Genomic DNA, 16,760 nt, shown 5'->3' on the forward strand with positions numbered 1-16,760 from the left:
CAGGGTCTGCGATGTTTGCCAACGGTCTGAGGGAAGGCTTGAGGCCAGAGGCTTTTCAATCTGGCGGAGAGATAAGTGCTCTGGAAGATCCCCTGCTCTTTCGAGGAGGTGATGCACAAAAGTTTTCAAAAAGGCCTTTTTTTTTTCTCCTCCAAAGCAGACAAAGAAATCAGAGGAGTGAATTTATTCTGAGTTCAGCCCTGAAGAACCTGCAGCTCAAGCGAAGTTCTCAAACCAGAGATAAGTAAAATAGATAATAGAGCTCATTTAGGCTTTCTTTAGGAGCTGGGAAGGCTACTGATGTTCCTATTAAAGTGGCAAATGAGTGGAGGTACAAAGTGGGTGTTTCTAATAAAGTTGCCAAGCAGGATGTTCCTAATAAAGTGGCCAATAAGTGAATGTGTAAGGTAGGTGTTTCTAATAAAGTGTCTAAAGAGTGGAATTATAAGATAGGTGTTTCTTATAAAGTGTCCATTGAGTGGAAGTACAACGTAGTGGGAGTTTCTCATAAAGTGGCCAAGAATGATGTTCCTAATAAAGTGGCCAATTAGTGAACGTTTAAGGTAGGTGTTTCTAATAAAGTGGCCAGTGAGTGAAAGTACAAGGTAGTGGGTGTTTCTGTTAAAGTGTCCAACAAGTTAAAGCACAAAGCATTAGGAGTTTCTACTAAAATGGCCAGTAAGTAGAAGAACAAGGTAGTAGGTGTTTCTATTAAAGTGGCCAAGGGAGTAGAAGTACAAGGTAGCAGGCATTTCTAATAAAGTGGCCAGGTAGGATGTACGTAATAAAATGGGCAATTAGGGAAAGTGTAAGGTAGGTGTTTCTAATAAAGTGGCCAGTGAGTAAAAGTACAAGGTAGTGGGTGTTTCTGATAAAGTGTCCAACAAGTTCGAAGCACAAAGCAGTAGGAGTTTCTAATAAAGTGGCCAGTAAGTAGAAGTACAAGGTAGAAGGTGTTTCTAATAAAGTGGCCAGGTAGGATGTTCCTAATATGGTCAATTAGGGAAAGTGTAAGGTAGGTGTTTCTAATAAAGTGGCCAGTGAGTGACAGTACATGGTAGTGGGTGTTTCTGATAAAGTGGCCAATTAATGAAATTTTAAGGTAGATGTTTCTAACAAACTGGCCAAGCGGGTGGAAATACAAGGTACAGCAGCTGTTTCTAATAAAGTGGCCAATGAGTGAAAGTATAGGATAGGTGATTCTAATAAAGTGGCCAGTAAGCAGATGTACAAGGTAGTAGGTGTTTCTAATAAAGTGGCCAGTAAGCAGACGTACAAGGTAGTAGGTGTTTCTAATAAAGTGGCCAGAGAGGGGAAGTATAGGATAGGTGTTTCTTATAAAGTGGCTAAGCAAGTGGAAATAAAAGGTATTGGGTATTTCTGATAAAGTGGCCAAGCGAGTGGAAATATTGGATAAGAGTTTCTAATAAAGTGGCCAATGAGTGGAAATAGAAGGTGTTTCCGATAAAGAGGCCAGGGCTTAGAAGTATTGTTAAGGTGTTTCTAACAGTGTCCAACAAGTCAAAGCACAAGACAGTAGGTGTTTATAATAAAGTGAACACAGATTAGAAGTAAAAGGTTGGTGTTTCTAATAAAGTGGCCACATTTGAGTGCAGATCATGGGTATTGCGTGTTCCTCTGTTTTCCAGCACTATAAAGGGAATATGTAGCATGTACTGCAGACTGGTGGTTTCCTGCTGTTTCTGTCTGTCTATTGCACCTCTCATCTTTTCACAGAGTGGCAGGTGTGATTGACATGATCTAGTCACAGCAGTCCTCAACACATCCTCTTTTCTCATCCTGGCTGCTGCGGAGGATGGATGAGCCAGACCTGGCATGCTGGATGTTACCCAAGCCCCCCGGTGAGCACCAACTGAGAATCCAACCAGTTTATTTCACTGCCAGTAGATTCAGCCGAGCGAGTTCTAACAGGCATAAAACACCACCCTATCCAAAACACTGATACTTTAATTGGACTACATAGGCCACCATAGTTAGCAGGCACTTCCAATTCTCTAGTTATTAGCACAGCAACTGTAGGTGATGTATGCTATAAAAATGTCACGTTTTTTAATGTTACAGAATGCAAGTATTGAGTATTTTAAGACGTTCAGATGCTTTTAGAACATTAAAAAACAGCATACGTACTTGCTTTGATCACCTGGTGTTAGCTTTTATCCACTCTGAAAGTCCCAGTATTTTTTATTTGCTTTTTGGTTAGCTTTTAGCTGCTTCCATCGCATGGCTTTTAGTTGCACCAGTAGATCCAAAGTGATGTTCCTTCTTTCAGGCACCTGGTGTTACCCTTTAGCCACTACGAAAGTGGCTTTAATTGTCTAGTTTTACCTTTTGACCATTCCAAAATTTCCAGACGTCCATAAAACAGCATCAGCAACAACAGTTTTAGCCCATTAGCACACCAGAAAACAAGCATAGCACAGTTCTTTCTCTAACTCATTTAGTGTTAGCTTTTAGTTGCTCCAGAAACATCAGCAGGTCAGATAATAGCATTAGTATTTGGTGTTGTAGCTTAGTGTTAGCTTTTAGCCACTCCAGAAGCATCAGTACACCAGACTACAGCACTGGTTCTTGCTTCAGTTGCCCAATGTTAGCTTATGGATTAGCTTAGGTTAGCATCGGTCCTTGTTTATGGTCTGGTGTTAGCATTTAGCTGCTCCAACAGCTCCAGAGCACAAAATAACAGGATAAATCCCTGAAATCATCATTTTGGTTAGGTAGATTTAGCTTTTAGCTGATCCAACAGCTCCAGAGCACCAGATGACATGATAAATCCTTTAAATCATTGTTTTGGTTGACTAGTGTTAGCATTTAGCTGCTCCAACAGCTCCGGAGCACCAGATAACAGCATTGGTTACTGTTTTAGTCAACTATTGTTAGCTTTTAGCTGTTCCAACAGCTCCAGAACATCTAATAACAGGATAAATCCTTGAAATCATCATTTTGGTTGACTAGTATTAGCTTTTAGTTGCTCTAACAGCTCCAGAGCACCAGATAACAGCATTGGTTCTTGTTTTAGTCAACTATTGTTAGCTTTTAGCTGTTCTAACAGCTCCAGATCATCAGAAAACAGGATACATTATTGAAATCATTGGTTTGGTCGCCAAATGTTAGCTTTTAGCTGTTTCAACAGCTCTAGAACACCTAATAACAGGATATATCCTTAAAATCATTGTTTCAGTCAATAGTGTTAGCTTTTATCTGCTCCAACAGCTTCTGGGCACCAGTTAAGAGCCCTGATTCTTGATTTGGTCGCCAAATTTTAGCTTTTAGCTGCTCCAACAGCTCCAGAGCACCAGGTAACAGGAAAAATCTTTAAATTCATTGTTTCAGTCGACTAATATTAGCTTTTAGCTGCTCAAACAGCTCCAGAGCACCTAATAACATGATAAATCCTTAAAATCATTGTTTTAGTTGACTATTGTTAACTTTTAACTGCTCCAATAGCAGCATACAACCGCATTGATTCTTGTTTCAGTCGACTAGCGTTAGCTTTTAGATGCTCCAACAGCACCAGATAACAGCATTAGTTCTTGTTTTAGTTCACTAGCATTAGCTTTTAGCTGCTCCAACAGCTAATGAACACTCGATAACAGCAATGGTTCTTGTTTCAATCAACTAGTGTTAGCTTTTAGCTGCTCCAACAGCTTCTGAACACCAGACAAAAGCACTAGCTCTTGTTTCAGTCGACTGGTGTTAGCTTTTAGCTGCTCCAACAGCTCCAGCATGGCGAATAACAGCTTTGGTTGTAGCTTCGGGCAACTTGGGTTAGTTTTAACCTGCAACAAAAGTTTCAAAGCTCCAGATAACCGATCATCAATCCTTGCGATAAAGAGCATCCTTCATTCCTTCAGTCAACTTGTTTTAGCTTTTAGCTGCTCCAGAAACTCCACATCGCTCCAGGTAACATCACTCAATCTTGCTTTGATCTGCTACTGTTAGCTTTTAGCTGCTTTTAAACAACTCCAGCATGCTTCATTACCATATTCTCCTGAAGTAGTCGATGCATTTAGACTTCTGTCTTATATTTTGTTGTAATTATGACCAATATACTTCTTTCTCTCTACTTCAGGTTAATACAAGCTCCTGTTTACACTATATTGGACAGTTTAGACAAGAAATGTCAACATCGGTAGCATTGAACAGACGTTAGCAGGCTAGCAGGTCTGAAGTCTTGCCTGAACTATTACTACCACCAGCCATGTGGTTTGTTTTCAGCTGCAGGACGCTAAAACAAGAAGACAGGAGTCTTGGATTTGGGAGAGAGAGGTGAAGAATGATGCAATCTGAAGAAATGGCCTTCCGTTCGTCTGAAAGTTCAGCTACGTTCGAAGGCTAAGTTCCTCGCCCCTTCAGCTCGGCTTGAAATATGAGGACAGAGACGAATAGCGGGCTAAAATAAGCTATGCTAATACCTTACCCCATGATGTAGCGGCGATGCGCTCGTGATTTATAACTCATCAGCGGCCGCAATAACCGCGCCGTGTTCTCTCGACTCGCCCCTGCAGTGCCGTGTCATGCTTAGCGAATCTGAGCTCAGCCTAGCTGTCATCATACGAGATGAGTAGCAGAAAAGCTAGCAGGGGAGTCAAACGCGCGAGTCATGTTATCCTGTGTGTAAAACAGGGCCAGGTGGAGTGTATTGATCACTCCGCTCCGCCACCTGCGAGCCGGAGAGAGCGGCGCTCTGCTAATTCGTTCAGGGAGCGGGAATTGTTGAGGCACATTAGCAGTGGCTACTGTAAACAAGGCAGCTCCAGAGTTAGCAACAGGCTAATCTCCACACTCAACGCTCACCACTTAAAGTTGCCTATAGTTTTCAGATCTCTTTATTTCTGTACTTTTCATTCTACTGTGGCAAGGCCTTAGCAACCACAGAGCAACACCTTAGCAACTAAGAAACAACATCATAGCATAATAGCTAACAGCTTAGCTTAGTAATCAGCATCTATGTCACTGCAACACTGCTAAGCTTTTATCTCTATTTTTTTATCTACAAGCACCAGCGTTTCCACAAATGTAGAATCCATAGCGTAGTTTGTGTGCAATACCTTAGTAACCACCTTGCAACACTTTAGCAACCAACACATATGCCATATCTTATATACCTTATCAGTCACTTACAGTAGCAAACTCTTGCAAAGCCATACCAAGTAGCTTTCAGATCTCTTTATTGCTGAACTTTTCATTCTACTGTGGCAAGCCCTTGCAATAGCACACAGTAGCAAGGCCTTAGCAACCACCGAGCAACACCTTAACAACTAACAAACAACATCATAGCATAATAGATGACAGCGTAGCTTAGAAACCAGCACTTTTTCACTGCAACACCACTGGGTTTTCCTAATCTCCTTTTTCAGCTACATCCACCAACTTTGTCACAGTCGTAGAATCCATAGCGTAGTTTGTGTTCAATACCTTATTAACCACCTAGCAACACTATAACAACCAACACACACCATATAATCACTGTATCAATGACCTACTGTAGCAAGCCCTTGCAAAAGCATACCAAGAGCTTTTTATAGCTTTCAGATCTCTTTATTTTTCTACTTTGTATTCTACTGTGGTGAGCTCTTGCAACAGCATAGCAAGGCCCTAGCAACCAACAGATAAAGTATATCGATACCTTAGTAGCAACCTAGCAACAGTATAGCCTTTGCAACAGCACAGCAATGCCTTAGCAAGCACCAAGCAACACCTTAGAAACTAACAGCCACACCACCATAGCATAATAGCTAACAGCTTAGCTTAATAACCAGCACATTTGCCACTGCAACAACGCTGTTTTTTTTATCTCTATTTTTTTTCCAGCTACAATCACCAACTTTGGCACAATCGTAAAACCAACAGGGTAGTTTGTGTGCGATACCTTGGTAACCACCTAGCAACACTTATAATCACCTTATCAGTCACCTACTGTAACTCTTGCAACAGCATACAAAGACCTTTGCAACCGCCAAGCAACAGCTTAGCAACTAACTAACATCTATACCATAGCAACACCTTGGCTTAGCAACAGCAAAACTACTGGGCTGCCACAATGTATCATCTTCTTTTTTTCCTCTGTCTTTTTCTCTTTCTTTCTTCTTTTCATCTTTTATTTTTGACACTTTCCATTTCACTCTGCTTTTCTTTGTCTCAATCTTCCTGTATTCTCTTACCTCTTTTTCGTTTTCATTTTCTTATCTCCTTCACACCCTCTCTCTGTCTTTTCTCTCTCTCTCTCTCTCTCTCGCCCTCAGTCACCTGCTTTTTCTTATATCCTGTTTGATTTGACGGCTCTCTTGTTATTGTTCTATTGTTCTGTCTGACATTCATCAGATTTATTCTTTCATTTCCTTCTTTCCTCCTCCCTCATCTCTCTCTCTCTCTCTCTCTCCCTCTCTGTCTCTTTCTCTCTTTCTCTCTCTCTCTCTCTGCTACATCTTACTCCAGGTAAACACTTTAGTCCAGCTTTAATATTAAAGCCAGCTGTGTCTGTGTGTTCTGTATTTTTCAATATCTCGAGGCCTTGAAATGCGAGCAGTCCGCACTGTAAGTGAGCGTCCCCCCTGCTGACCTCTGTCAATTATGGAGTTTTTGACCCCCCAGTACCTCCCTCCATTCCACCAGGCCTGTCCCTCTTCTTCATCATCATCCTCTTCTTCTTCTTTTTCATCCTCATCCTCAGGCTCCCAGTCAGTCAGCCAGTTTTGAGCCACAGCCTCCACTGCTTTGCTCTGTGTTTGTTGTTAAGGTTCACAGTAGGAGGGTTTCTGTAGAGTTGTTTGGTGAGGTGGTTGCTCTGGTGTAATTTGGCTGCTCTGGTGTTAGTGTTGAATAATGTTGCTCTGGTGTTGCTAGGCGCTTCCTAAGGTTTTGCTAATTGTTCTTTTTTATAACATTGCTAAAGTATCCTTTGCAATTTTTCTGGTTTTGCTAAGCAGTTGTGGGGTGGTTGCTATGGTATTGTTTGGTGAGGTGGTTGCTCTGGTGTAATATGGTTTCTATGGTGTTGCTCTGTAGTTGCTAGGTGTTTTTTTTACAATGTTTCTGGTGTTGCTAAGCAGTTGCATGGTGTTTGCTATGGTATTGTTTGGTGAGGTGGTTGCTCTGGTGTAATATGGCTTCTATGGTGTTGCTCTGGAGTTGCTAGGTGGTTTTTTACAATGTTTCTGGTGTTGCTAAGCAGTTGCAGGGTGGTTGCTATGGTATTGTTTGGTGAGGTGGTTGCTCTGGTGTAATATGGTTTCTATGGTGTTGCTCTGTAGTTGCTAGGTGTTTTTTACAATGTTTCTGGTGTTGCTAAGCAGTTGCAGGGTGTTTGCTATAGTATTGCAAGGGCATCACACCACTTCTTCCAAATATGTTGGCTATAGAGTGATGGTGCATGGGTCGAGATTGTAAAAAAAGGCTGCAGAGTATGACTTTGCATGTTTCAGAGGAAGTAGGGTTGTAGGCTCAAAAATCCCTTATTAAAGTTACTGCTTCATTACACCACATGGTGGCACTAATCAAAAGAACAGGGTAAACCTGCAAACTGACACAAATAAATCCATAATTCTTAGAGAATTGTTTAGCTATACAGCTCTGGAAGAAAAAAAAAGAGAGCACTTACAATGATGAGTTTCTTAGATTTTATCAAATTGAAATCCTCTTGAATATAATAAACAGGAAGATAGATGATAACAAGCCATCAAACCAAACTGAACTGCTTAAATTTTTGCACCAGGAGTAAAGCAGCATAAAGTTATCTAAAAGCAGTGTGTAAGACTGGTGGAGGAGAACATACCAAGATGCATGAAAACTGTGATTAAACAACAGGATTATTCCACCAAATATTGATTTCGGAACTTGTTTTCTTTGCATTATCTGAGGTCTGAAAGCTCTGCATCTTTTTTTTTGTTATTTCAGCCATTTCTCATTTTCTGCAAATAAATGCTCTAAATGACAATATTTTTATTTGGAATTTGGGAGAAATGTTGTTTGTAGATTATAGAATAAATCAACAATGTTAATTTAACTCAAACATAAACCTATAAATAGCAAAATCAGAGAAACTAATTCAGAAACTCAAGTGGTCTCTTATCACAGTATTGTGATTTCATCCTAATGAGCATTGCATTGCGATAATATTGTATTGTGAGATGTGTTGTGATTTCCACTCCTATGAGAAAGCATGTTTTTGATAGGGGAGTCCAGTGATTGGGTGGCTCAGCCCACATTTGAATAATAGATAAGAGGTGTTCCTAATACTTGAGTCCATATAATGTATCTGTGGAGTTACAGCACTGCCTCCTGTGTTCCAGTGGAGCGGGCAGAGCGTTAAAAACTCGTTCAGTAAAGAAATCTGACTCACCTCGCCTTCAGTAAAGTAACATGGCAGCGAAGAGCAGAGAGATGTGTTTTTGCTGGTCTGGCGGATTTACATAATCTCCGAACAGAAGATATTTGCAGAGCAAACAGAGTGGGAGCACTGCTGAACTCAAATCAAATATACGCCCACCCACTTACCCACCACTCTACAATACAGCCCATCAGTCAGCACATGTCTAGAGCTCAATGCCAGCTGGATTTACAGGTTTAGGCTTAGTATTATTAATAAAATGGCTAAATTTAATACAAACTTAAGGTTAATATTGTTTAAAAACATCAGATTTACAGGAGAAGGAAAGCCTTTTTTAACTTTTAAGGGAAGTTAATGTAAAAAGATTTAATTACAAATAATTTTGAAGCATTTCTATTGGTCCATTAATTATTACATTTGGGAAAAAAAATAAAGAACAACTAAAAAATTCACATTATGTCAAAAATGAAGATACATTACATAGATAAAATGATTGGAACGCCTGCTCATGCATCATAAATATGTATATATATATATATATATATATATATATATATATATATATATATATATATATATATATATATATATATATATATATATTTTTTTCCTCCTGGTAAGACTTTCTTCTAGATGTTGGTCTTCTAGAGCATTATTATAAGGATTTGATTGCATTCAAGCAACAAGGATACACTATGTTAGTGATATAAAGACTGGATTGGATGGATGATCATCATCCCACCTCATCCTAAACTCCATGATTCCTTATAAAATGTAATTATTATACACAGTTCCACATCTCAGTACTCCTGGCTTTTAGCTTTATTCAATTAATTGAATAAATTGGCAATATTTTGGCAATTCTTTAGAGAGACTAGACTTTGAAGTGTGTGTGCATTTGCACAGCAGTGCTAACTGGTGAGATTTAGGCTTTCATCTGTCTATTTTTATAACTTGTTAGCTTTAGCGCCTTGTGGCTACAATGCAAAACTAAAGAAGAAAACCTCAGACATCAAATTTCAATCAAATGGTGGATTAATGTGGGCTTTGAGTCATTTTAAATTTAGAATTTAAAAACGCTGATACTATGACCCAAGAAGTACAAAATTCAGCATCAGCAGCCAGAGTCAGAGAGAGCACAGGCAGCCATGCTCTCTCTGGGAGTGTACAGTAGGGCGTGCTCTCTTTCCTCACATCACTCCTAATGCTGATATTTCTTCTAAAAAAGTAATCTGAAAATCTGAAATGCATCCAGCAATATGCTTAGAGAAGCTAAGAGACTAAGAGACAATAATTATTGAGAATAATTATTGTTTTTTGTAAAAAAAAAAAAGGTATCAAAAAAGTATAATTTTGGTATCATTAACGAATTCAAAGTATCGTATCGGTTTCAAAAAAATTTAAATGATAGCCACCCCTAGTCCTGTGATAGGTGGAGTCTTAGCGAGTGGGAAGATTAATTGGCTTAACTAATCTATGGAGAAAACTGGGTTAAAAAACGGTTGATTGATCATGTTAGCATGGCTATTTTCTGAACAGAACCGATACCAGAAACTAAAACACACTTTTTTTTATTTCTGCTCTGAAGAAGCTGCTCGCCACAGTCCTGGTGCTCAGCTGGCGGCGTGTGTGTGCGAGAGAGAGAGAGAGAGAAAGAGAGAGAGAGAGAGAGAGAGAGAGAGAGAGAGCAGATCAATGGACACAGGTTAGACATCATAAGTGAACAGCTTTTTCTGTAATCTCTCTGAGCGCGAGAGCTTTTCGTGCGAGTACGACACTGTCAGCGTGTCACTGACTCACCTCTATGAGTGGAGGGGTCTCCTGAGGATAGAGGGCGCAGAGAAGTTCAAGGCCATGAGCTCAAGCTGCTGCTACCTCAGGCCACTAACAACACCTACATGAGGAATACTAAGACTTATATAATATTTACTACTTGTTTTTATACAGATTCAATACAGATCATTTTTTTTAGCTGCAGTGATCCATTGAACATATCCAGTAGAACACTGTGTAGCTCTGCAGTCCTGTAGTATCTGTTTCTCTGCATACAACACTGTATAATGTTGTGTGCAACTGCAAATTTCCATCCTCTTGCATTTTTTTTTCTTGCTCTCTCGCGCTGTCTCTCCCTCTATCACACTGTCTCTTCGTCTCTTGTGCTGTCTCATGCTCTTGCATTGTCTATCCCTCTCTTGCGCTGTTTCTTGGTCTTTCGTGCTGTCTTTTGCTCACTTACACTGTCTCTACCCCACTCACACTGTCTTTCCCTCTCCCATGTTGTCTCTCCCTCTCTCCCTCTGTCTCTCCTTCTCTCATGCTGTCTCTTGCTCTCTTGTGCTGGCTTTTGCTCACTTACACTGTCTCTACCCCTCTCGAGCTGTCTGTCCCTCTCTCATGCTGTCTCTCCCTTTCTCACACTGTCTCTCGTTCACTTGTTCTGTCTCTCGCTCACTTGTTCTGTCTCTCGCTCATTGTTCTGTCTCTCGCTCACTTGTTCTGTCTCCCCCTCTCTCCTGCTGTCTCTTCCACTCTCTTATGCTCTCTCCCTCACTTTCACTGACTCTCTCTCTCTTGTGCTGTCTCTCCCTCTTTTGTGCTGTCTCTCGCTCTCTTGTACTGTCTTTCCCTCTTTCGTACTGTCTCTCCCTCTCTCATGCTGTGTCTTCCTCTCTCATGCTGTCTCTTCCTCTTTCGTGCTGGCTTTCTCTCCCTCTCACCGCCTCTCCCTCTCTCGTGCTGTCTCTTCCTCACTTGTGCTGTCTCTCGCTCTCTCGTGTTGTCTCTCCCTCTCTCGTGCTGTCTTTCTCTTCCTCACTTATGCTGTCTCTCTCTCTCTCTCTCTCTCGTGTTGTCTCTCCCTCTCTCGCGCTGTCTCTCACTCTCACACTCACTCGAGATGTCACACACAAAAAACAATTGACAAAATACCTAATGCCAGACATAAGCTAGGCTATATAATGCATGGAATATTAACAAACCACAACTGGCTCAGCTGAAATTGGGAGAAAACTGATTTGAAACTGATATTTTATGGAAAACATAAAAAAAATACAGCAAGACAAAGCCAGCAGATCTGCGGAATTCCATGTGCAGTATCTCTTACATCGCCAGGATCTCCCGGAGTGAAATTAGCTAAATCTGCACACCAACACCACAGTTTAAGACCCATTTAACAAGATTTTCACGTTTGTTTTATGGAGAAAAAAAATGGGGCCCCAAAAGCGAGGCCCTGTAACATATTTGTGACGTCCTGCTGTCTGTGTATAATTGGATTAATTGGAATAAAAGGCCTCCGCCAGAAAACCCCCTGGAAAGCGGAACTAACCGGATTTGGAACGCCTAATTGAATAGGAACAGGGGTTTGGAAATCCCATGCACGTACCAGATTACGACGTAGGCCGCGGCGATCGTCAGAGACAATCTCTACAACCCACCCAGGTAGAACCCCGGCCAAACGACAAAACCGAAGAGGAGGCTGCATTATAATCTTCATCACCTAAAGCTACTACAGCTCTTACTGGTGGTCTTATTCAGATGGGAAGGAAATGCATTTGCATGATATTATCCTTTACAGTGCTGACATTTTCAAAGCGTGCAGTTTGCAAAAGAACAAGTGACCCATTTCTTCACCAACTGCAGATTAGTCTGGTCACAAAACTATAAAAACAGCATACAAAATAATTGTGTCATTTTTTATGCTTGGCTGGATGTTTCTGGTTGGCAGACCGTTCTTAAACCAGCAATATAACTGAGCTATGTACAGTACAACTCCTAGCAAGATTCAGTAGCAAGACCAATACACAGTGTACCAACCCAACACACACTAACTGGCTCTACTACAATGCGAGTGAAGTGGATGTGGATGTGGATGTGAATGTGATTTGAACCATTTGTCTGTTCATACAGACAAATCTAGCCAGACATCACCAGACACGATCATTAATACCCACCGTCATGTCAACTGTGGGTAGAATTCCTATTTTTTAACATATTCTGGTACATATAAGACACTATGGATTTGCTATGAGCACAGTGGACAATGTTTAACCTCACTCATAAGATAACACCTCACAACTTACACACATGTGAGTGTTCCCAAGCCATCCATTGAGGTAAGGTAGTAGTGAGGCCCAACAGTGGCACATGTGTGCAGAACCTGTGTTTTCTGTGTTTCAAACCAATGACCTAAGCTACTGCCTTAAGCTACTATATTAACCATTCAATATAAATTTAATATAATTTCCAGTCTGGTAATGAAAACTGATCTGACCATACTTTGCACACCACTGTTATTTTGTCCACTCTTCCTGTATACTGCAATTTCACAATATGCGATATTAGAACTGTGAAACCGTGCTTTTTCCACACTTTCCAGCTCTAATTCTGCTTTTACTTCTAGTATTTTATTTCTTTTTCAGTTTGAGAGTATAAAACAATGTCTGCCGCTGTCTCTAACCCTTCCTCCAGCATCCTGCTTTCTCTCAGGGTTGCCAAGACCCCAAAACAACCCTCCAGGTAAATCAAAAGTGAACAAAACAGTGAAAAACTGAAAAATGTTCCAGAAAGACCCAGCAGCTAAGCTTTACAACACGCAGATAATACAACAAATGCAACAGCAAAGCCGCCCAAACAGTACCGCACGCGACGAGCCATCCGCAGCCATCATTTGATGGCGGTGCCACTGACCTTTCAGAAGCGTCGCACTCTCTCGCCAAAGCACTCGAAATCCTCTCACAGCTCTTACCAAAACCCCCTCGCACACCCAGCCACCCACCCACCCACCCACCCACCTCACACCAACTCTAAATCTCTTTCGCAACAGATGTTTCCAGCTGCTTACGCTCTGCATATTAATCTGAGTTCGCCTGACTTTTTTTTTTGCGAAGACTTTATGGATTACTGAGCCTGAAAGATGAGATAGACGAGTAAAAAACAAAGCCAAATAAAGACTCTCCCACGAGTTGATGATCAAACAGGTTGAAAGCTGGCTTTATTTAATCAAATCTGACAGATTACGTTAAGAAAGTTTACAGAGAAGCCAAAAAATGTAGGACAAAAGATCTCAACCTCATGTATTAGGATTAGGAGCATTCTTTACTTTATGGCTACTGCATTCGACCTATTCATAGCAGTGAATGTACGTAGGCACTTCATGGAATAAAAAGTGGGACACCTGTTTATTTAGTGTTTCTTCTGAAATTAAGGGTATTAAAAATAAATTATCATACTTTTATAGGAGTAACTATAAGGATTTGATTGCATTCGTAGTAACCGCAACTCTGTAGCTTGTCCAAAACTGTTGGATGGACCACCATTATTCCACAAAACACAGTTCCACTGCTCCACATCTCTCTAATTCATGCCTCGCTTTAGACTCATGTTTATCTGCTTTATCATGTAACAGTAGTCCTATTCTATTGGCGGTACTTCTCTACAGGGATTAGAAAAGCTGTTTATGTGTTTGTGGGTGCATTTTCACATTTAAACATGATGAGTTAGAGTTCTTAGATTTTACCAAATTGAAAACCTCTGTAATATAATCAAGAGGAAGATGGATGATCACAAGCCATCAAACCAAACTGAACTGCTTCAATCTCTACACCAGGAGTAAAGGCATACATTTACTCCAAAAGCAGTGTGTAAGACTGGTGGAGGAGAAAATGCCAAGATGCATGAAAACTGTGATTTTTTGTTATTTCAGCCATTTCTCATTTTCTGCAAATAAATGCTCAATATTAATATTTGGAATTTGGGAGAAATGTTGTCTGTAGTTTATAAAATAAAATAACAATGTTCATTTTACTCAAACATAAACCTATAAATAGCAAAATTAAAGAAACCTATTCAGAAACTGAGTGCCCTCTTAATTTTTGTGCTGTATGTATGTGTAAAATAACAATTAAATCTTCATATCAATCTTTAGAGAAAGTCTTTCTTTTGGAGAGTAGAGACAGTTACTCCAACAAAAGCAGGATAAACTATTTTCAATATTCTTGATTTCGTTCAGAAGAAACAATGAATAATCAGGTGTCCCCGATACTTTTGTCCATATAGTGCATTATTAAGAGGATACTAAACTGGTTTGGTTTGTTAAATTCTACACTCACAGTTACGCTAACAGCCAGTGCGCTAAAGCAGTTGGCTGTTCATCTAAAAGACGTTCGTGAAAAAAAGGAAGCCTTACAAGCTCTTTACCTGTAAATACCTCTGGAAAAAAAGCCCACCCTCTCAAAGCGCTGGCCACCAGCCAACTAGCGTAGCGATGAGTGGAAGGCGAGGTACTGTAGCGCTAATGAGAGCCGCTAGTTTCAGCTTTCCCTGCCGGTGTCAATATAGCCGATGCAAAACAACCCGCGGTGAGCATTTTATCAAAGAAGCCGTCAACGGCCTTTAAAAAGCCGCGGCGAGGAAACGCGCTCCTCTGGAGTAATGCTAACAAGTTCACGTCTCCAGCCCGCAGCTCCCAGACTCCCTCGAGAGCCGCATGGAGCTGATCTTAGATCAGCCTGCCAAGGCTGCTCGCCACACTCAGGGGCTAGTTGGCTACCTCACATTGACTGGCATCCAATAAGCAGTGTGAAGCTAAAGCAGCGTTTGGCTGTTCTTCAGGAGCTGGTTACACTGCAACCTGCCTCTGACTGGAGAGTGTGGATGAACGATTAACTTTCTCCTTACCACAAATTGATCTGGACAGGTTCAGTGTCCAATAAGGGTGTCCTGATTCAGTTTACTAGACCTCCAAACCAATCCAAGTAACTTAATGATGGCCAAATGATTCTAAAAAATGGAGTGTGAGCATGAAACACTTACTACTTGGAGCCACAGAACCGTTTGTTGAGCTACGTTAGCTTTTTTTGGCTTGCTAACATCATAATATCGATGTTGGGCAAGGCTCACAGTCAGCATGCTAATGCTATGGTAGCAATGAGGGGTGATAGTAGTATGCCGCAACAGTGAGCAAGGGTGTCGCCATGCTTCCCTTCTAATGGCGAAGCTGAGGGAAGTGCATAAGTAAACAAAACTGTAATTCTTAAAAAAATATATATATATACTGTATATATATATTTTCTTTCAAAATCAAATAAGCTCTGAATGTTAATCTACACAGATTTTTCTCCTAAAAAAAACGGTTTATTTGGGTGAGTAAAGCGCTTTTGTTTATTTACAGTAAGCTTAGATTTCCAATATTTTTTCTAAGGGTGAGTTTTCAGTAAAGTTTTTCCAGCACTAAGGCTAGGTGCAGCAGCATTAGCATTAGCTGACAACCGCCGCGCTAATGGGATGTAAATGCCGCCCGATATCGATAAACTGAGGAACCTGGAGTAGCAGTTTTTCCCAAGTAGCTTGTGTTAACAAGGCAAACACGCAGACTACATTCTAATAAACTCGCCTCTGAACAGAGAAATAGCTAGCGCTGTGGTTAGCGGCTAATTGAAATGCTGCTGTTATAAGGGTGAGTTCTCACTGGGAACTCACCCTTATAACTCTGTACTTCAGCAGAGTGGCTTTACTGCTCAATAATACCTGACTGGTAGAATTCATACATAAGGAGCACTGATGGTTTTTGTGAAAATTAATGGATTTTAAGTGCACCCTACAGTCCAAAAAATACTTAAAGGTATTCCTTTAAGGCACACCAATGAGGAAGGGATGACCTGGAAAGCTTACCTAGTACAGCGAGCTCACAGGAAGCGGTGATGTTCTCGTTCTTATTGAACGCCACACAGCTGTAGCTTCCAGAATCATCATCGGTGACACTGTTGATCAGGAGGTTACTGCCGCCGAGCAGGGAGTACTTTCTCGATCTGTGAAAGAGAGAGAAAAAGACAGATAGAATAGAGAGAATAGAGAGATGGCAACTGCAATAAAAAAATATGTATTTCCAAAACAGTAGCTTTACAGGATAGAGATAGAGAACATTCTTAACTTTCAAAGGTTAAGAATTGTAATTAATGTGCTGTTGCTATGGTAGCAATATGGTGGAGTGATGGTAGTAATAAATACACTGCAGTAGTGATGCTGGATGAGGTCGGTTGCTGGTGTGCTAAAGCTATGGTAGTGATTTGAAGTGAAGCCCATGACCTGTATGTTGGACAAGGACTGTATCCAGCAAGCAACAGGAGTTGGACAATGAAACTGAAACACCTGGTTTTACACCACAATAATATATTGTCCTGATGGACAGTTCTGGTGGAAACAGGAGAGTTGAGGTGCACATTGAATTCTGCATGATTTGTTCAGCTGTGGTTTTATGTTTTTTGGATACGATCCGGGTTAGCACCCGAACATCCCTTTCAGACAGCTTCCTCTTACAGCATCCACAGTTAATCCTGTTGGATGTGGTTGGTCCTTCTTGGTGGTATGCTGACATTACCCTGGATACCGTGGCTCTTGATACATCACAAAGACTTGC

General features: G+C 40.8%; 1 protein-coding gene across 2 annotated transcripts in view; it reads right to left on the reverse strand.

Moving 5' to 3' along the window:
* dcc (DCC netrin 1 receptor) overlaps nucleotides 1–16,760 on the reverse strand; it is a 442,661-nt gene that overhangs the window by 210,951 nt on the left and 214,950 nt on the right. For both annotated transcript variants that reach the window (XM_022668821.2, XM_022668820.2), the window contains exon 5: nucleotides 16,016–16,152. In XM_022668821.2, coding sequence (XP_022524542.1) covers nucleotides 16,016–16,152 — 137 coding nt within the window. The remainder of the gene's footprint in view (nucleotides 1–16,015; nucleotides 16,153–16,760) is intronic.

The sequence above is a fragment of the Astyanax mexicanus genome, chromosome 1, assembly GCF_023375975.1.
Source record: "Astyanax mexicanus isolate ESR-SI-001 chromosome 1, AstMex3_surface, whole genome shotgun sequence".
NCBI lineage: Eukaryota > Metazoa > Chordata > Actinopteri > Characiformes > Acestrorhamphidae > Astyanax > Astyanax mexicanus.